Source organism: Zootoca vivipara, chromosome 2, assembly GCF_965207765.1.
Source record: "Zootoca vivipara chromosome 2, rZooViv2.hap1.1, whole genome shotgun sequence".
Taxonomy (NCBI): Eukaryota; Metazoa; Chordata; class Lepidosauria; order Squamata; family Lacertidae; genus Zootoca; species Zootoca vivipara.
The window spans coordinates 99,935,581-99,956,985 of record NC_142584.1 but is presented as its reverse complement, the minus strand read 5'-3'; the positions used below and the strand labels follow the sequence as shown (position 1 = coordinate 99,956,985).

The following is a 21,405-nucleotide window of genomic DNA, read 5'->3' as shown; positions in this document are numbered from 1 at the left end:
GGGCTCCTGTCTATTCAGCAGGCAGTGGTTTGCCGCACACCTTTGTACCTGTTTAGGTTTGTATAAGACAGGCATCCCCAAACTTCGGCCCTCCAGATGTTTTGGACTACAATTCCCATCATCCCTGACCACTGGTCCTGTTAGCTAGGGATCATGGGAGTTGTTGGCCAAAACATCTGGAGGGCCGCAGTTTGGGGATGCCTGGTATAAGAATAGGGAGAGAACTTTTCATACTTTTCCGTCTATAAGACGCCCCCATGTATAAGACGCCCCCTATTTTGGGGGACTCAAATTTAAGAAAATGGGGGGAGATGGCACAGAGTAGCTTTTTTGTGGAGGATTACTCAGGATTGTTGAGCTTTTTTGGGGGGGGGGTTGCCGAAAATTACTCACCCACACACCTTGCTAAATCCACCTCCTGTCTGTCCCATCACCGGCAGAAGATGCCAATCGCCCGCGCAACTGCCGGATCATCAGCCAATCCACACCAGCTATTGACGCAGCAACCAATAACACGCACAATAGCCGCTGACAGCCTCGGCAGCAACCAATCAAACGCCCACCCTAAGCACTACCCATGTATAAGACGACCCCCACTTTTTAGCATGATTTTTAAAGAGAAAAAACTTAGTCTTATACACGGAAAAATACAGCTTGTACATGCGATGGAAAAGAGTGGTTCCCTTGCAATGGTGTGTGGAGATTTTTACAGGTTTTTTTTAAAAAAAAACAACAGAGGACGGGAAACCCCAACAAAACCTAGGTTTTCTCAGTGTCGTGTTTAAGGAGCAGAGTTAGGCTCTTTGTTAATTGCAATATGTAGACTGTCAGGCCTCTGCCTGCCTTGGGAGGTAGGAGCACTGAGAGGTGCCTTTTTAAAAGATGCCCTTGACCCTAATGTGTACTAACTGATTTGAATGTCGCGTCCTTAAATTGTTCTAACAGTCTCTAGATGATGGTCATTTAATATGATTGTTAAGAGATTCAAGAGCAAAGTTCTATTGAAAGAGAACAAGCAGTGTTTTCTAACAAGCCCTTATGCTGGGTAGCGATCCAAAAAATCAGTTCCAGCAACTTACGAGGACCTGTATTTCTTAGCATGGCAACAGTGTGGGCTCAGTTTGGGCAGGAATTGACAGAGCTTTTGTTCAAAATTAGTTGTTTTTATGTTCTGGGACGTTGCCCGGGGTGGGGGTGGGGTGAGGGGGCTAGCACGGGGAAAAGCCAAACAGTATCCATTCAAACAAGAGCCTGAATTTCTCAGGTTTAGCATATTCACAGAATACAGGGGTACCTCGGGTTACAGACACTTCAGGTTACAGGCGCTTCAGGTTACAGACTCCGCTAACCCAGAAATAGTACCTCAGGTTAAGAACTTTACTTTAGGATGAGAACAGAAATTGTGGGGCGGCAGTGGGAAGCCCCATTAGTTAAAGTGGTACCTCTGGTTAAGAACAGTTTCAGGTGAAGAATGGACCTCCAGAACGAATTAAGTTTTTAACACGAGGTACCACTGTTGTGATACTTGCAAAGTGCTTATCTTATGGGAGAAACTTGAGATATTTATCTTACTGCTAGAAGGAGACCGTTGTCTTCTGGGTTTCTGCAAAGTTCAGGTGATGTGTCTTAGCCTCGTTGCTGTTGCAGAGGGAGCAAGATCCTTGACAAATGATGGTGACAAGAGGGTTGAGACTTAATTCTGCTAGAGCTGCGTACATTTTTGTTGGTGGTGGAAGAACAAAAGCCCTTGGTTTGGGACATTATTGTATTTATTATGAGGAGGGGGTTATTATATAAAAAATATGCCTTATGTTGTGCACATTGAGTGTAACTAATGAGCGATGCTTCTTGCATGCACCATGGGGGCTTATAAGAGATTCTTGTGCTCCCCCCAAAAATATGTTTTAGAAATCCAAGCAGGAGATGGCGCTAGGAATATGTGGATGCATTTCATAGAATTGTAGACTTGGAAGAGACCCTGAGGATCATCTAGTCCAACCCCTTGCTATGCAGGAATATTCAGCTGTCCCATATGGGGATTGAACCCGCAACCTTGGTGTTATCAGCACCATGCTCTAACCACCAGAGCTAAGATAGATAGATAGATAGATAGATAGATAGATAGATAGATAGATAGATAGATAAGGAATGGAGGTGCAGAGAATATGGAATTATTCTGTATCGAGATAGCAAGCTAATTATCAAATAAATTACTCTTGAGTTGTTAGGATTCTCTTAAAACCCTTCCAATATTATCAGTTTTACAGTTAAAACTTTATTGTGAAATTAAGTTGAATGTAGTGGAGCAGCCTTGGAAAAAATATTTAGCACTGATGTAGCTTACACCGACTATTTATCAAACATTCAGTTTTGGCTTTAAAATTCAGGAGGGAGAATCGCTCATGCAGATTACCAAGGCATCTCCAGACTTTGTTGAGTGCTGGCTTTCAATGCTTTCTCAAGCTCCTGACTTCAACCCCAGTTCTTGGTTTCTTACTTCTTCCCAAGTTAGAAAGTGGGCAAAATCGGCAGCTACATTGAGCAAGTATATTTGCTACGGTATATTGAGCAGGGCCTTTTTGACACCTGGTTTTGAAGCTTCTCTTTTGAAATGGTTGGCTTTCCATTTTTGCCTTGGAACTTGGGCTTTTGGTTTCCATGCATGTGAAACACTGGGTGAGTTTTCTCTGCTTTTTTTACAGCAGCTTGTATCATACGATTCACAAACGCATCCACTACATAGTACCCCACAAGTAGATAACTAGGTTGTGGCTGGATAAGTCCTCCATAATCTCGCCAGCCATGCCCCTTTCCAAGCTCACTGGCTTGTCGTGAAGAAGGCTGTATCTGCTGGCAGTGCCAGTGTTTTGGGCAGCTGCGGCCGTCTGCATCATTGGACTCCTTGATGTTCTTGAAATGGAGTCTTGACATCAGTCCAAGACTCCAAAGACAGTTCCGCCAGCTTTGAAGCCTCCTTTGGCACTTTTTGGTCCTCCAGACCATCATCTGTCACATCCTTCTGCTCAGTCATTTTTTCTTCTCTACTTCAAACACTGGAACAAACTGAACCAATTCCCAGGAAGGCCAGAAGAAACCTCAGTTGATCTGCCAAAAGAGATTTTCTTATGGCGGACCTGTTACATCATTGTTCAGTTATAGTTCTAAGAAGGATGACATCACAAGAGGCACAGTGTGCAGGCAGGTTGGTTGGCCAGTGGAATTGTCTTGATCTAGGGCAGCCAAGTTACAGGTAGCATTTCCTCAGCCTGAACAAAATTCAGACAAGTGCACCCTTCATATAAGGAGCTCAAAGGGTGGACGATGAGAACAAATTCAGTTCTTAGACACTACTTCTTCCTTTCCATTTATGTGAACAGGGTCTCTTGCCTCAAATGCTGGACAACTATCCTAAGTACAAATCAAAACAGGATTCCAACCTCCCCATCATTTTGAAGCATTCCAATCACCAGCAATCTAGCCCTTGTGATTTTTCTGCTCATGTCAGTGAGAGTTAAAACATTTCAATATAAAAATTGGGTGATGCCACCACGATGGATAAAATGCATTTTTTAAAAAACAAAAATGATTTTTATTAAAATGAGGTTTTAACATTTTCTTATTTCATGCATGTTCTTTAAAATTTTAAGTGAAACCTAAGTTTAAGTCTCTGCTCTCTTAAACTGAATCCTTCACCCCCAAATTCTGTGTCTAAAAAAAAAAAAAGAGCCATGTGGTCCAGTATTTATGAATATATATTATGTACGTGTAGGTTACAAATAAGGGACGTGGGTGGTGCTGTGGTCTAAACCACAGAGTCTAGGACTTGCCGATCGGAAGGTCGGCAGTTCGAATCCCCGCGATGGGGTGAGCTCCCATTGCTCAGTCCCAGCTCCTGCCAACCTAGCAGTTTGAAAGCACGTCAAAGTGCAAGTAGATAAATAGGTTCCGCTCCGGCAGGAAGGTAAACAGCGTTTCTGTGCGCTGCTCTGGTTTGCCAAAAGCGGCTTAGTCATGCTGGCCACATGGCCCGGAAGCTGTACGCTGGCTCCCTCGGCCAATAATGCGAGATGAGCGCCGCAACCCCTGAGTCGTCCACGACTGGACCTAATGGTCAGGGGTACCTTTACCTTTACCTTTAGGTTACAAATAGCATTTATTATTATGAATTTCAAAATGGAACTAGGCACTGGAACTTCCTCTCCTCTCCCCGGACCCTGCTGTGCTCCTTCAATTTGCTTAAGTAGATTGGGGAAAATCATCATGCGAAAGGCTGGACTGGATGAATCCTAAACCAGAACTAAGATTGCCGGAAGAAATATCAACAACCTCAGATATGCTGATGACACAACCTTGATGGCAGAAAGTGAGGAGGAATTAAAGTCATTTAATTTCACAGTTCGGCATGCCAAATATTTCAACCACATAAGGGGGTCCCAATCCTGACTCTGTAGCTAATCTTGCCCTTTGCCTCAGGATTTGACTCGGGATTTAAAAGAAGATGGGTTGTTCTTTCCCTGTTCAAGGAGATATTTGATCTCTCTTTGAAGTAGTTTTCAGAATCACATATACAAATAAGTGATTTCTGTGAGCCAGGCTAAAGTAAGGGTGTTAAAACCACTTACATGCCGAGATTCTATTGGTGATAAAATGTGCCTCTAGCAAAAGCACACATCTTGTGTATGTTTATTTAAAGAGTAGTTGCAAGGGTGGTAAGTCTGAAATTATATGCTGTGCCATAAATATGGGTGTGGGGCAGGAATTAAATACTTTATGCAATTACACTGAAGCTACTTTGATCTAAATGCCAACCACAATTGGTGTTTATGCTGGTAAATTCAGTTACGTTATGCAGGTTTAATTCATAATGACATGTAAGGTTACTGGTGCTAGAGGTGTTGTGCAGAGACCAGTGATTTAACTGGTGCAAAATGACTGTGTTACGTTTCTAAACTGACTTAAGAATCTATTTAATTCTATCAGTGCAATTATTCTAAGTAAGGCATCATTTTAAGTGCAGTTTGGCAGGAATTGTAGGTGGGAGTAAATCTAACATCAAGAATGAATTGTGAAATCATTTAACAGTAAAGGTTGAGCGATCAGCTTTGAGGTTTTATTTTGCCTTTACACTAATGAGTAATTGATAGTGTTTGAATGACAACATGTAAAATATCAGACATGCAAAAAAAATTCTTTTATTTACCGTATATGCAGAATAGATGTGCGTGGAGAAACCAATTTCTGAATATGGATTTTTTTCAGCAGGAACTCCAAAATGTCAGCAAAGATATTCAGGGAGGAATTGCCTTATTGTACCTTTGAGGGCCACTTATTAAATGCATTTGATTGAAAACGTTAATATGAGATGAAGCCAATTAGAATTGGGAAGCCAATTAGAATGTTAAATAAAAACAGTGCAAAATTCACTGCTTCTGCTTGACTATAGACGTGTGGCATGAGACAGAGTCATTTTAGACAGTGTGTTTGATCTGACATTTAATGTTGATTAAAATAAGGGGAAATTGGGCATGTGAAAAATACTTCAGCCTTTGAAATGTGAGGGGATCTATTGTTCCACGTAAACTTCAGTACAATATTTCCAGTAGAGAGTTTTCGGAAGGGATGGTAATTGATAAATGTGGGTGTATTAGATGGAAGTGGAAGCACCTGACAGATGAGACAGTGGCCTGGTTCGCACAAAACCCAGCAATGTTCCGTTTTGGTACATAATATATACATTTTGTTGAACACTTGTAGAAAATGCATTAGAAGAAAATTCCAGGCTGCCCCTCTAGTCCTGTAGTGTGTGTGTGTGTGTGTGTGTGTGTGTGTGTGTGAGAGAGAGAGAGAGAGAGAGAGAGAGAGAGAGAGAGAGAGAGAGAGAGAGAGAGTGCCCTTTGACAGTATAGCATCCTTGTGTATTATAGCTGCTTACCTGTTATAAACTTAGATTTATTGTTACAGGAGTCTATGGAGAGGAGAGTGAAACTGCACATTTTCAGAAGAGCGTCAAATTTTTAATTGCATAAATAAGATGCTGACTTAAGCAAGTGCTCAATTTCACACCACTAAAGTAAAGGATTCATAAAGGCCTGGATTTGCATAATTTAATTTTCTGCACAGAAGATACTGGAAATCAATAGCATGATTCATAGCCATACCATAGAATTGCCATGCTGCCATTCTTTGACTACTCATGCTCCCGAGTACAAAGGATTTTACAATTGATTAAATTTTGAGTGCTGACGGGAGTGTTTTCTCCTCAGAATCTATAAACTGTTTAAACCTGTTCTCCTTACCCTTGTGCCACTGAAATGTCTTTTGGAGGGCCTGTGACTAAGGAATTATTAGCCGCTGCATTTCCCCTTTCTCCGAAAAGTGGCAGCTATTTTACATGCCACGTTGCGCCGTTTCCCTTTTGTCTGTGTGACAGCAGCATGTTCATGACACATTCCTTGGTAGTTTGCTTGAATTTGATGTGGGGGTGATGAGGCAGAGGGAAGATAAAGCTTGTCTACCTGCAAACCATTGTCCTGGCTTTGCCTCATATCTCCAGTTTATAGGAGCATGGGAAGGTAGACCTTATGGAGGCAAAATGTACTACCTAGGCAAGTAGCTGCACCAGGAGGCAAGCAGGGAGTCAAGCTGTTGGCCTATCAAGGAACTTAGAGGGTGTATTAAAAAAAACTTATACTGGGAGTGGGGAGAGCTCCTTGCCATAGGAATCTCCTTCTGCTTCCACTTTCTTCAGTTTTGCCCCACTCCTCCAGCACCTCTACACAAAACATACCATATTTTTCGCTCCATAAGACACACTCCCCCCCCCCCCAAAAAGGAAGGGAAAAAGTCTGTGTTTCCTATGGAGCGAAGGCAGGAGCCGGAGCCGGGCGCAGCGGGAAACTGGCTCTCGGGCTGCTTCCGTGACAGTGGAAAGGGCTGCTTCCTCCCCTCTCTCCCCTTCCTTTCTCGTCTCTCTTTCTTTCTCTCACCCCTTCCTTCCCTCCCTCCTTATTCCAACTTGCATAAAATATTGGGGGGGGGGCAGGTAAGCCCCACCTCGTATACCGTATCAACCTTTCTCAACCTGTGGGTCCCCAGATGTTGTTGAACTACAACTCCCATCACTCCTAGCTAGCAAGGCCAGAGCTCAGGGATGATGGGAGCTGTAGTCCAACAACATCTTGGGGACCCACAGGTTGAGAACCGCTGCAATTGATCTCAAGACAAAGTGCATGCACACTATATGAATGACAATGCCCATCAACATGGGCGGGGAACGACTTCCTCAAATATTTAATAGGGGGCAAAGGCACCTAGGCCTCCAGGAGTTGGCTGCTATGCCTAGGACAATTCAAGAAAGCAAAAAAAAAATTTTTCTTGTTTTCCTCCTCTAAAAAATTAGGTGCGTCCTATGGTCAGGTGCGTCTTACGGAGCGAAAAATACGGTACCTACTTAGCTAATAAAGGTAGTGATTGATTCTGAGTAGGGCTTTGCCCACCTTGGTCCTTCTTTAATGCATTGATAATTTTCTGTTCCTGTTCATTAAAAAAAAAAAACCAGCCACACACATTTCAGTTCATTTTGTTTGCACAATTCAGCCTTGGATTTGTGTGTGTGTGTGTGTGTGTTTTGTGAGAGGGAGCTGCGTTCTGTTTTCAAGCCTGGATTCTGCCTTTTTGGAAGCCCTAACACCTCTAGTTTTGTTCAGTCAAGTGTATAGAAGCAATAAACAAAGATTTGCATGCCTAAAGCAGCTCCACAAATGTGGGGCTCTAATTTAAAAGAAAATAATGCTTGCTAAGTTTTGAACAAAAAGCCCAAGGAAGCTGCAGTGAAGCACAGAAGGAACAATGCAGCAAGTTCCCCCCACCCCTTAGTTTATTTTTTGTTACTGATGAAACCGGTTTATTTAATTCTTGAAGGCAAACTTGTCCTCTGTTTTTTTTTTAATGGAGGTCTCAAAAATCTTGTCAATGAACAGAAGCAAATCAGCAACAGAATACCTCATTTAAAAAAAAAACACCGCACTAAAAGTGGGAAAATATCCACCTTTCTATAATGGCCAGAACTTTGGGCTTGCTATTCCATCCTCCTTGATGGATTATATTTTATAAACTCTTTCTCACTTTTAAACCACAAGCAGTTCTGAATGCGTGTTCATGTAAATGAATGAGTTTATTAAAATTCACAATAGCTTCCCTTTAATAGAGGAGGCTTATAGGATTTTAGCTGTGGAGGTCACACTGCAAGACTGTTTATTGGGCTCGCCCTTCTGATCAATCGCTGTAGGGAATGCTACCATCTTTATGCTCTCTTGTCTGTTTCTTTCCCCGAACCTAACACCATAGCTGCCAAGTCTCCTGTTTTTCGCGGGAAACCCCTGGATTTTAATCTGTTTCCCGCTGTTCTCCCAAATGGAAAAAAATCCCGGAAATCCCCCGGATTTCCTACCTGCCAGAGGCTCCATTTTTGGGTGCTGGCGCCGCCTGATTTCCGGTGCCCAGACATGGGTATCGTGGCACCGGAAGTCGCTTCTACGTTGCCGCGCTACCCATGTCTGGGCACCGGAAATCGGGTGGCGCCGGCACCGGAAGTTGCTTCTACGCATGTCCAGACATGCGTAGAAGCAACTTCCAGTGTCGCGCCGCTGCTGATCCTGCATTTTTCAGTGGGAGACTTGGCAGCTATGCCTAACACAGTGCAGGCCTCTTCTCCCTTTAATTCCTATGGGGTTGGCAGTAGCAGACAATCCCTAAATGCCCCATTAATCCTGCTGGTGATGTCCTTCGAAAACTGGACCCTGCATACTGATTTGGAGAGAAGGAGTGGGAAGAAAACCGATTATGCTTTTGCAGTGGTGAGGGTGTGACTTTGCAGCAGACTGTCCTGTAGGTAGTACAAGGTCTGTGCAAGGTTGCACATGTTTCCAAAGTGCAGATCAAGTTGGCATTGGGTCAGAGGACACAGAAATGCTCTTCCTAAAGTTACAGGAGTTTGCTATCCATGGAGGTCAGCTTCAGCAGCTGCTGCACCCACATCGTGTCCCCACATATACTCTGGGTCTACTGCCTGTGTGAGACAGAATAATACTAATACTACTAATAATAATATTTATTATTTATACCCCGCCCATCTGGCTGGGTTTCCCCAGCCACTCTGGGCGACTTACAACAGAAAAATAATCTATTAAACATTAAAAGCCTCCCTAAACAGGGCTGCCTTCAGACATCTTCTAAAAATCTGGTGGCTGTTTTTTTCTTTGACATCTGATGGGAAGGCGTTCCACAGGGCGGGCGCCACCACCGAGAAGGCCCTCTGCCTGGTTCCCTGCAAGTTGGCTTCTCGCAACGAGGGAACTGCCAGAAGGCCCTTGGTACTGGACCTCAGTGTCTGGGCAGAAAGATGGGGGTGGAGACGCTCCTTCAGGTATACTGAACATTCATGTTGACCCACACAAAGTCACTTTGCTTAAGAGTAGCTTTTCCTTCTCTTTCCCTTTTTGGTATTCGTCAGGAGAGTGGCTTTATTGCTAGAGGGTTATTCATCCTGCTGTGTCAGGGCGATCTGCCGAAGGTCTCATGTCTGCCAGTCAGTTTTGTCTGGCAAGGGGCAGGCAGGGAAAGGAACTCTGTCACATGACGATTAATTCATCAGCGTAATAACTGTGCCTTGACTTCTGTTATTTTCAGCTGTACAGAGGCTGTTGATCTGATGACCTAATGATTCCAATAATGCCTAAATGATTTAATTTTCAGTCAGTGGCTGTCACTTGGCTAATAGCTTGTGCTTCTTCCTTTCCCCCCTCAGCTTTGACTGAAGGTTATGACGGCTCCCTGCACGAAAGCAGACATGGCAGCTCAGTGCAAATCCGGCGGCGGAAGGCATCCGGGGATCTTTATTGGGCATACTCAGGTGAGCAGGGCCGGATAAGGGAAAAAAAAGAACGTTGCCTACCCCTTGCAGCAAGGTAACGTGCCGAACCGTGAAATTTACCGGCGTCTAAGGAGGAACAGGCTCGTTCGGGAGGGGACCCATGCATGCAGACTCGTTTTCTGTTGCATCCATTTCCCAATGCCACAGAGACCTGCTGGTTGCTTAAAAGGCAGCAAACGGCTCTGGCAGTGTGTGAAGATTGGTGGCATGTGGGCCTTTGGAGGAAATCAGCTGATGCTATTTAATGCTCCGGGGTTTTGTTTGTCTGCCCTGCTGTATTTTATTAATGGTTGGTTTTAAGTATTCTGTTTTATTACGGCTTTATGTATAATGTCGGGAGCCAACTCTGTGATAAACGGTAGCTTGGCAAATTTGGCATGACACAGACATAACCTTTCATGTTTCTTCTTTTGATTCTGGCCATTGTGCTTCAATGAGTAATATTTCTGCAAACTAGGACTTGCCTTGGATGCAACCCATTGGAAGGAATTCTGTGCGGCGCTAAGGAGATTGCTCCATCAGCACATTAATTTTCCCTTGCCTGATGAAGCGATCTCACCTCCCCCCTGCATCCTGTTCTGGGGGTTCTTCCAGGCCCTCGTCCAGACAATTTGGAGTGGGGGGGGGGAGAGGTATTGTGAGAGGGAGAGCCCTTTGTGGAAACTTCTGCTAGCAGGATTGGTTAGTTGAATCCCACACTTTGTCTCACCAGTGATCATACACTTCCATCAGGCCCAATCTTCCTTCCTCTTGCCAGTTCCACCCATTAAAGGGATTCCTGGTACCCCAAGTTTTCCCCTGTCTGTCTTAAAAGCCTGACCATCGAAACAAAGTAGGCTTCAGTACAATTTGTCAACCAATTAGCTTCCACTTGAATCTGAATCTAGTTTTAGTAAATGATTGGGGACAATCCAACTCACATTTGTTATACTTTGATTCTATGAAAACCAACGTGATTTAAATTAACTCCAGTGTTTTCTGGAATTGTGCCCATTGTCATGATAAATCTACGTCACATCTTAAATGTATTTTGCTTTTCTAATATAATACAGTGCAGCAATGGTTGAGATTTAAGCTAATAAACAGATGAAATGGATCGTATTTTTCCACCTTTTTTGTCTTGCTAGAATTAAAATGGAATCTTAAGTGATGAATGGGATATTTATTTAGTTTTTATTACTGAAAATGTGTTGGAAGATTCACTTCATCCTTTTATAGGAAAAAAGGGGCTTAAAGAAAGCATTTAGCCACATATTTCAAAAGTCTTTTAAGTAGTTTTTCACTTCTGGATGTTTTATTGCTAACTGGCAATGCATATTATGCAGCTTTGTGTGTGGCGGTTCTCTAGCAGGCGCTCAACTCTTTTTTAAAATTTTGATCAAGCTACTCCTGCCCGCCACCAAACACATTCATACACAGAAAGGAGGTCAGTTTTGGTTGATCGTCATGTGAGACAGGGCCTTTCAGTTGTGGCCTCTCAGTTTTGGAACATCGTCTCTCGGCAAATAACGATGGACAGATTGAATCCCTCCTTATTGTCATTTAGGTGGGCCTTGAAACATTTTTCTTCCATATTTCTTTTGTTGGCATCTGTCTCGAGAGACAGTGGGAGCGTGCACCCAGAGTCAAACCACTGCGTCAGAAGCACTGAAGTAACCTCCTAGGGCACAAGCCTGGGCAGTATGTATGGAGGTTCTGGGCTCCCCAGATGACAAGACCTGCCTCTCAGCCTCACTGATGCGATCCAAAGGAAATCAGAGTAATATGTTTGGCACCACCCTGGCTGCAGGATTTGCCAGAAGGAGGCATGCAAGGCACCATCCAACTGTCTTAGAGACTCCACTGGATTTATATAGGGTTTAATCCTCAGCCTTTTCTTCTCCCAAAGATATCTCACAAGGCTAGACAGGCGATCTTTCCAGGTTGATGAGCCCAATCTGCCTCCTACGCTTCTTTTAGATTCTGTATTATTTTCTACTGAGTGGCCTGTTTTAACCTCTGGGTTGAGTGACTTGCTGAAATTGATGGTGTGCTTTCACTCCTGCTTATTATCGCATGCTGCATTATTGAGATACTGTATATGTTTTTTAGCTGATTTCATCAGATCTTGCAAGCTGCCTTTGGGTAGGACGGCGTTTCGAAAAGCATCTAACAGATTTATTGAGTAAATAATAAATACACAAGTCCAACAAAATAATGATAGTCTCTTGTCGGTTATGCCTTTCCTGTACATGCCTAATCAGTAATTACAGTTTATTTGTTGGGCTTGGTAGATAACACCCCCATCCCTTGATGTTGTTTTTTTGTCCATTGACTTAATCTCTAGATTCTACTGAGCAGAAAAGGGAAGAGGGGGAAGGCCAATCTTCCTTTGTTTCGTATAGAAGCGGTAGCAATTTCTCCATTTTCAATCAAATGCAATTCCACCTGATTAGTGCAATCTATCTGGAATTCCTTTATGTCACAATTGTTGGTTAAAATAAGGAGTGAACAGGGGGGTGGAAGCAGGCGAAAGACACCGACTGGCTCTTGCCAAGGAACTGAGAGGATTTATTGCCAAGTTGTCCTCGTTGTGTCAGGTAAGAGTGGCAGCTCGGAATGGCCTTCTGTTATTTGGTTGATGGCTTTGCAATAATAATAGCATTAGAACAGCACGGCCTGTAACTTAATTCCAATGGAAACGCTTTCAACAATTGTCGGAAGACGGGCTGGACGCTATCCAGGTAGCACAGTGGACAGCTACTTCAGAGCCACTTAGTGGTGGCATATGAGGAAGGGCTGGGTGAAGGCAAAGTGTGATCTGTGATTCCCAGCAGGAGGAGTTGTTTCCACTTCAGCTGTTGAGCAGCTGCTGGCGTCTGCATCTGCGAGCGAGACTGCAAATTTATTTCTTAATGTTCGTAGATGATTGCCTTCACTACCCCTCCCCTCCCCACAGGACCTTAGTATGTTCACAAAGTTCACTTACTGTGTTCAGGGTCCCCTAGCAATTTTCCATCGAAATGTTGGCTATGCGCAGAACATAGGAAACTAAAAAGTTGCCTTATGCCGAGTTAGACCACTGTTTGCACTGACTGGCAGCATTTCTCCAGGGCTCCAGACACACGCCTAGTAATTTCAGTGGGTCTACTCTGAGTAGGACTAGCGATGGTTACAGCCCAATGGGTCATTGGTGGCAAATTAGAAAGAAGGCACATTGTTCCCAAGTATTCTTTAGAAAAGCAATGTTTAGAAAATGTAATGCTATAATATCTGCTGCCTGGGGCCTTTACATGCAGAGGGTCCAAGATTCAGTCACACCCATAGAAACACTGCCCTTCCCATACAGATTCACACTTCCCTTTTGTCCACAGGCAAAATCGTTATCTGTGAGAACAATGAGATATCTGAAGGGGTCGTTAATTCATGCCAGTCTTTTTTAATATATATATAACCATGCCCTCTAAGGTAATATACGGGTTGACTCCATGAAGGAAGAAAAAAAAGTTATAAAGACAAAGATTAGAAGAAAGATACTATTTTGGCATTAAAACAGATTCTTCTCCCCTGTCTATCCCTCTCCTTGCTCCCAGTTTACATGAGAAATCTTTGATAACCTTGTCTGTCATCCTTTGCCCACACAGCTATTAGGACTACCGTATATTCTGGCATATAAGACGACTTTTGAACCCGGGAAAATCTCTTCAAAAGTTGGGGGGTCGTCTTATACGTATAAGATCTGTGGTCACCACATACGGTGGGGGGAGCTCGAAAACGCCCTCGGCCGCATCTCTGCCATATGTGGCGACCGTGTAAGCGGCTGCTGCTTTCTTTCCTTGCAGGAAGAGGGGACGTGTGGGGCTTTCCTCCCTCCCCTCCTCCCTGCATGGAAAGAAAGCGACAGCCACTTACTCTCTCTCCCCCCCCCCACTCTCCTCGGCGCCTGGAAGAGATACAGAAATATACGGTACTAACCAAAACCTTTGGGAAAACCTCCATGACAGCTGACAATGTTTCTCATTGTTGACACCCTATTCATTTAAAACTTTGGGTTTTATTCATTTAAATCTTTGGACCGGAGAGAAGTGTGCGTTGGAAGTTACGTTACGGCGAGTATATCCCAAATTCTATATTTTGACTGGAAAAGTTGGGGGTCGTCTTATACGCCCAGTCGCCTTATACGCCGGAATATACGGTAGATTTCCCATTAAGTTCTTTCCCCCTTACGTTGTGACGAAGGGGGCAGATACTGGATGTATCTTTATTTGGCACACAGGACAATGAGAAGAATTTGGCAGTTTTCTCTCTTCTGTCTTCTCAGTGATATTTTTGGGTATGTCCTCAGGCGGGACCTTCCTTGTCTTTTCTTAGCTTGTGCACTTATGAAGACTATCTTTAGAAAGTTTCATGGAACATAGTGGTGACATTATTAGTATATATATTTGTGTGTGTGTGTGTGTGTGTGTGTGTGTGTGTGTGTGTGTGATGGGCAAGGGCGGATTTAGGTTTGATGAGGCCCTAAACTACTGATAGTAATGGGGCCCTTTATATGTCCAGTAGTCCTTTGTTAACAAAGGACTGTTTTTTGTGTTGAATATATGCTCTATGGTAATTTGTGAACCTAATAGGTATCTGAAGCCATTTGCACATGTTGCCCTGCAACCAATCCATGCAGAATGTAGGCACCCTATATATAGAAATGAGCAGACCAGGCTAGCAGGCAGGGCCCATGACTTACATTATAGGAGCCTACACAACACAAAACACTGTTGCTGTGTATGTAGATTTTATTTTATTTGTTTCTTATCTTCTATTTTGGAAATGTACACCCCATTTTTCCCCTTTATTTTTTTGGGGGGGCCCAAGAGAGTGGGGCCCTAAGCTATAGCTTGTTCAGCTTATACAGTGATACCTGGACTTATGAAGCTGATCTGTTCCGCAGCCGTCTTCGTAAGTCGAGGTTTTTGGGTGTCGAAGCATGTGGCCGGCGCATGCGCGAAGCGCGATTTTGCACTTCTGCGCATGCGCCGACCGTGCGTACCACTCTGCGCAGGCGAAAAGACTTCCGGGGTTGTCAACTTCGGAAGTCGAAGCATTCAGATGTTGAAGTATGGCTGTACGTAAATCCGGCACTGGTGATGGGGTCTGTTTTCAGATATCATATATGTCAGGGATTCACCAACGTGAGAATATGAGAGTGAGTGTCACAAGATGCTCTCCCTTCAGTTTGTGGCCACAGAATACGCCCGAGGCCATGACTGCAGATTGCTGACATGGAGGAATGATGGTGTAATGCAGATATCTCCTCTTAATACAATATAGCAGCTGGAGGCAAGAGAGAGCAATCAAACATCTCTAATCACTTGTACACCAGTCACTAAGCATCTGTGCATTATTAGGAGCAGCCAAGGAGAAATGCGTCCTGGGCAAATGGGGAACTCCTGGTCAAGAAAGTTTTCTGCTTCTACTGGGGACAGTAATCTGTAACACTCTGCCCTTGCTGGAGTACTAAGCCAAACAAGGCATGGGTAGAGACTGAACACTTCAAATGACTCTCCTGTATTGATTGATTGATTGATTGATTGGTTGGTTGATTGGTTGATTGATTATTTTAGTTTTAGTTTTTTATATCCTACCTTTTTCTCCAAGGAGTTCAAGGTGGCATGCATGACTCCCCCCCCCCCATATCATCCCCAGGACAACTCGGTGAAAGATGGTGGCTGACCCAAGGTCACCCAGAGAGCTGGGTGGCTGAGTTGGGATTTGAACCCTGGTCTCCCAAGTCCTAGTCCAACGCCCTAATCATTACACCACACTGGCTCTCTTGGTTGCTAGAGAAAGGGACTGTGTAGGCATAGACAGACTTTATATTATTATTATTAATAATAATAATAATTTCATTTCTATACCAATTATATGTGATTTCTTGTCAAGGGTAGTGTGTGAAAGGACAACACACGGGCCGAAATGTCGTTTGAATTGGTAGCTGTACGAATACTAGATTGTAAAATATGATTTCAATATTAATTCAACATAATGTCAATAATAAAGATCTCCCACTCCCCTAAATAGGTCTTTCAGCAAATTATCAAAGTCTGCTTTTAAGACCATATCGACCCAGAGCCATTTGGGGGGGAAAGAATCCTCTGTTTTCTTTTATTGAGCTGTAATACTTTTATGGTGTTAGTGTTAGTTGATTTGGTGTCTTGCTTGGACAGGAAATGTTGGCTAAATTATATTAAACATATAAAAGGAATAAGAGGCGGTGCTTTTGCTTAAGGAACATGTGGCATACCACGTGACTAAAGAATAAAGAATCAGTGAACAAACCAATCAAGAATAATTTGGCCTGAGACTTGGGATGCTGTGAAACATAGCTGGATATTGTAGAGAACGGCGGGAGTTGGGGTATGGAGGTTTGAACTGAAAAATGTGAAAACTGTAGTCGTAGTAGTAGGGGTTGCATTTAGAATTCAAAAACTCCCTTTGGGATGATGTACACTTACAGAAAACCAGGTTATATTTGTTGGTCTGGAAGAAAAACAGATGAAATCAGGGGAACTTGTGTACCTGCCTGGCATATTTTTAAAAAACAATAATTTAACAAACCTCATATTATAAAAAACAAATAACATTCTAAAACAACACAAACACATCCAAACAATGTAACCATATATCACAGTGCATGAAGACATCAAATCCCAGGTGCAAGTGAGGAGAAGGATTTCTGTTATTATATTTTTGCATTTCTCTAGCATTTAGTTATCCTGGGAACTATGAGCAGGATTCAACTAATGACCCCCCCACTACCAGAAGTCTGCACAATAATTTCTGCTAGCACAATTGAGAGCCAGGGTTCGAGTCTCCGCTCCTCCACATGCAGCTGCTAGTCACACTTCTCTGAAGTCTCTCAGCCCCACTCACCTCACCTCTGTTGTGGGGGAGGTAGGGAAAGGAGAATGTTAGCCACTTTGAGACTCCTTTGGGTAGTGATAAAGCGGGATATCAAATCCAAACTCCTCTTCCTCCTCCTCCTCCTCTTCTTCTTCCCCCGCTCACCCCTGCCATTCCCCCAACTGGCTCAGGGAAGGGGGTGTCAGGAGAATAGCACACAGTGGAAGTTACAGGTAGGTAGCCATGTTGGTCTTTGTCCATGGAGTTTTCTTGGCAGGGATATTGGAGTGGCTTGACAGTTCCTTCTCCAGGTGGATCACGTTTAGTCAAAACTCTCCACTATGACCTGTCCATCTTGGGTGGCCCTGCATGGCATAGCACATATCTTCTCTGAGTTATTCAAGCCCCTTCGCCACGACAAGGCATTGATCCATGAAGGGGATCAGCCCTGAGTGTCACTGGAAGGACAGATCATGAAGCTGAGGCTCCAATACTTTGGCCACCTCATGGGAAGAGAAGACTCCCTGGAAAAGACCCTGATGTTGGGAAAGATTCAGGGCAGTAGGAGAAGGGGACGACAGAGGACGAGATGGTTGGACAGTGTTCTCGAAGCTACGAACATGAGTTTGACCAAACTGCGGGACGCAGTGCAAGACAGGAGTGCCTGGCGTGCTATGGTCCATGGGGTCACGAAGAGTCGGACACGACTAAACGACTAAACAACAACAACAGCCATGTTGGTCTGCTGTACGAAACAAAATTTTAAAAATTCCTTCCAGTAGCACCTTACTACTAAGTTTGTTATTGGTATGAGTTTTTGTGTGCATCCACGTGTGTATCTGAAGAAGTGTGCATGCACACGAAAGCTCTTACCAATAAAAAACTTAGTTGGTCTCTAAGGTGCTACTGGAAGTTTTTTTTATTTTGTTTCACACAGTAGAAGGAGAGGGGAGATTGTTCCATTGGGCAAGCAGAGTTCTTCCCTATCCTTACAGGTTTCACCTCCCGACTCTGGTGTACTGTTTACAAATCCAAACGAATGTTTTATGAGTTCTATATCTGTGTATACAGGCCCGGCTCTAGGTGTAGCCCCGGTGGCGCAGGGTGTCGGGCTGGCAGGGGGGGCGCTGTGTGACCAAGCCGCGCGGCGCGCTGCAAGGGCAGGGGCGCCGGAGCGATCTCCGCGCCTCAGCACCAGGGCGCCCGACCTGCTTGAGACGGCCCTATGTGTATATACCTAGCTGAGACGCAAATTTCATCATCTTCCCAATTAACCAAAGAAATAAAACCACTCCAAGTTGTTAGGAATGAATCTGTTGCCTTTGGGGTTTGTGGTGCCTTGTGATAGCATGCTAGTTTCTCTCTCAAGGCATCTTTAATGCTCTGAAGGGACAACCAGAGGACCCACATTATTCACATATCTGTAGAAAAATGTATGCTTGTACCTATAGTGCATGGCGGGTAAAGGGCAGCAGTATACATATAGGTGAGAAATCAGTGGCTTTCTCTCAAAGGCTCCAGTCACAGAGGAAGTGTGTTGGGCTGGCCTTCAAAAGAATTGATTTCTTCCAAGATGCTCTGCTCAAAACAAACATTGGATGGAAATTGAAGGCTTAATAATTTTGTAAGAATGTATTTTTACATAAAGGCAGCAACAGTTATAGTTCTGTTAATATAACCCACATTTGAGCCCTATGTGGAAAGACAAGACGGCTTATCTCAGGGCTTGACTACTGTATTTGACTGCTTTGATTGTTTTATAACAAGAGAGAAGAGATTTCTTTGCCTTAATTCAATAGCAAGGAGGAGGAATTGTTAGAAGTGCTACTAACATGACCTTGCGCACATTTCAAACCTTTGAAACATCTTTCTAATATAAATAGGCCTATTGGAGTGGATGGGAGTTAACCATAGAAATAGACATTAACTTCAACCCTGAAGGTCAGCTGTTTGTCTGCTTGCATAAAACTGCTGAACTGGTGCTTAAATATGAATAGGAGAGTAATATGTTCAGGTCTTTGCCACAAGTGACTGCACCTGCTGGGGAGAGTTATGCTGTTAGATGAGCAATAGCCAACATGCTGTACTTCGGGTGTTGTTGCACGGCAGTTCCTCTGAACACTAGCATGGCTAGTGGTCAAGGGTGATCGTAATTGTAGTCCAGCAATATCTGGAGGGCAACCTTTTGGCTGTGCCTGTGTTGAACATTTAGCTCCAGAGCTTTCCTGACATGGATCCATCTGCCTTGCAGAATCAGTTTTGATCAGCTGTGGTGTCTGACTTCTTTCTTTGGCGATCACTCGTAGCCGAATAAGATTGTCTTCCATAAACATGGTTTTAACAGTGAGTCCGTAAGTGACCGTGGAGGCCAATTCTGGATCCACACGTCCTTCCACAGTGAGGACATAGGTTTCCGGGTGGGAGTTGATCATGGTGTGGATTTGCCAAGCGTGCCTTCCTCTTAGCACGTTTCTCCCTTGCATCCTGAGTTTGAGTGTCTTCAAAGCCCATGACACCTTTGGTAAAGGCTGTTCTCCAATTGGAGCGCTCACTGGAAGGACAGATCGTGAAGCTGAGGCTCCAATACTTTGGCCACCTCATGAGAAGAGAAGACTCCCTGGAAAAGACCCTGATGTTGGGAAAGATTGAGGGCACTAGGAGAAGGGGACGACAGAGGACGAGATGGTTGGACAGTGTTCTCGAAGCTACGAACATGAGTTTGACCAAACTGCGGGAGGCAGTGGAAGACAGGAGTGCCTGGCGTGCTATGGTCCATGGGGTCACGAAGAGTCGGACACGACTAAATGACTAAACGACAATACTACTTTTTTAAAGATTTGCCTTGAGACAGTCTTTATACCTCTTTTGTTGACCACCAGCATTACGCTTTCCATTTTTAAGTTCGGAATAGAGTAGTTGCTCTGGAAGATGATCATCAGGCATCCTCACAACATGACCAGTCCAACGAAGTTGATGTTGAAGAATCATTGCTTCGACACTGGTGATCTTTGCTTCTTCCAGTACACTGGTGTCTGTATGGGGCGAGTGAATGGTGCTCTTGGGAGGACTGAGGCGAATAGATTTTCCTCAGTGTTTCTAGGATCTGCTTCATGCCCTTTCCTCTCTCTTCTCTTTATTCTTATTAGTTCTCTGCAATAAAATATACCCACTAGCCCAGTAAGATGTAAAGTGGTAATAAAGGTGGGATACTTGAGAGGGTGTTCATTGCTCAGAGAGAGGCCTGGCTGGGTTGGGCTTAAAGGTTGTTTGTTGGAGAAAGGTCAGCAAGGAACTTGTAAATGTTCAGGGATCCGTTCCAATAGACCTGTTAGCTTTCTCTGTCTGTAAGCAGGATGAGGCCATGTGCACCAATGGAGCACATCTCTAAAGGCAGCTGCATCTCCAGAGCACAGACTCAACCTCAGCTACAAATAGGGAAATAAGAAAATTCCTTCAGTAGCACCTTAAAGACCAACTAAGTTTATATTTTGGTATGAGCTTTCGTGTGCATGCACACTTCTTCAGATACACAGTGTGCATGCACACGAAAGCTCATACCAAAATATAAACTTAGTTGGTCTTTAAGGTGCTACTGAAGGAATTTTCTTATTTTGCTTCGACTCAGACCAACACGGCTACCTACCTACAAATAGGGAGCTATACATAGATGCTGACACAAAATACAAAGGTAAGGCTGCAAATGCAAGTAAGCATTTTCAGAATCATAGAGTTGGAAGGGACCCCAACGGTCATCTAGTCCAACCCCCTGCAGATACAGGTTATAGTTAAGCGTGTCATACTTTCATTTTTTATTTATTGAATCCTGCCAAAGAGCCCAGGGTGCCAGATAAAGAATCTGAAACAATTAGCTAAATAAATATTGGATTCCTGACCCTCCCACCTGTACAATTCTATGATTCTGTGTTGTACTTCCTGTGTTGCAGGGGGTTGGACTAGATCACCCTTGGGATCCCTTCCAACTATGCGATTCTATGATTCTATCTTCAAGTTATGGGACTGTTAACCATGCAACCACATAGATGTCAAATTGGGAGTTGAAAAGTGGAGGCTAGGGATTCAAAGATGTAATCCTGACTTCAGTGCATGAGATACTAGTAGAACATGTCAAATATTCTATTGCACCTGGACGAAAAAGGAGGAGTTACTAGTATTCATTGAGGAATGATTAAGGACCACACTTGAATGACTCAAGCACTTCGCCCAGTCTGTAATATAAAAATAGCAATGAAGTTAATACTTAGCTCTGTCAGCTGAATAACGTTTTTAAAGTCTATGAACATCCTTGCATTTAATGGATTAATTAACCAATTAAATATTATATGATCTCAACAAAGATTAATTCTGGGATATGAATCGTGCTTTTACCCTGGCTGTACAACTAGGGAAAAGCGCTTATTATTTGGGAATCTTAGAAGTCACTTTTACCAATGTGGAGAAGCACTAGGGCAGTGTTGGACTACAACTCCCATCAATCCCTAGTTAGCAAGACCAGTGGTCAGGGATGATGGGAATTGTAGTCTGAAAACAGCTGGAGACCCAAGGTTGGGAAACACTGCACTAGGGAACAACCATTTGTACAA

General features: G+C 43.7%; 1 protein-coding gene across 4 annotated transcripts in view; it reads left to right on the top strand.

The window, feature by feature from the left end:
* PTPRG (protein tyrosine phosphatase receptor type G) overlaps positions 1-21,405 on the top strand; it is a 578,270-nt gene that overhangs the window by 115,703 nt on the left and 441,162 nt on the right. For all 4 annotated transcript variants that reach the window (XM_088662505.1, XM_035106777.3, XM_035106776.3 and 1 more), the window contains exon 2: positions 9,806-9,910. In XM_088662505.1, coding sequence (XP_088518631.1) covers positions 9,806-9,910 — 105 coding nt within the window. The remainder of the gene's footprint in view (positions 1-9,805; positions 9,911-21,405) is intronic.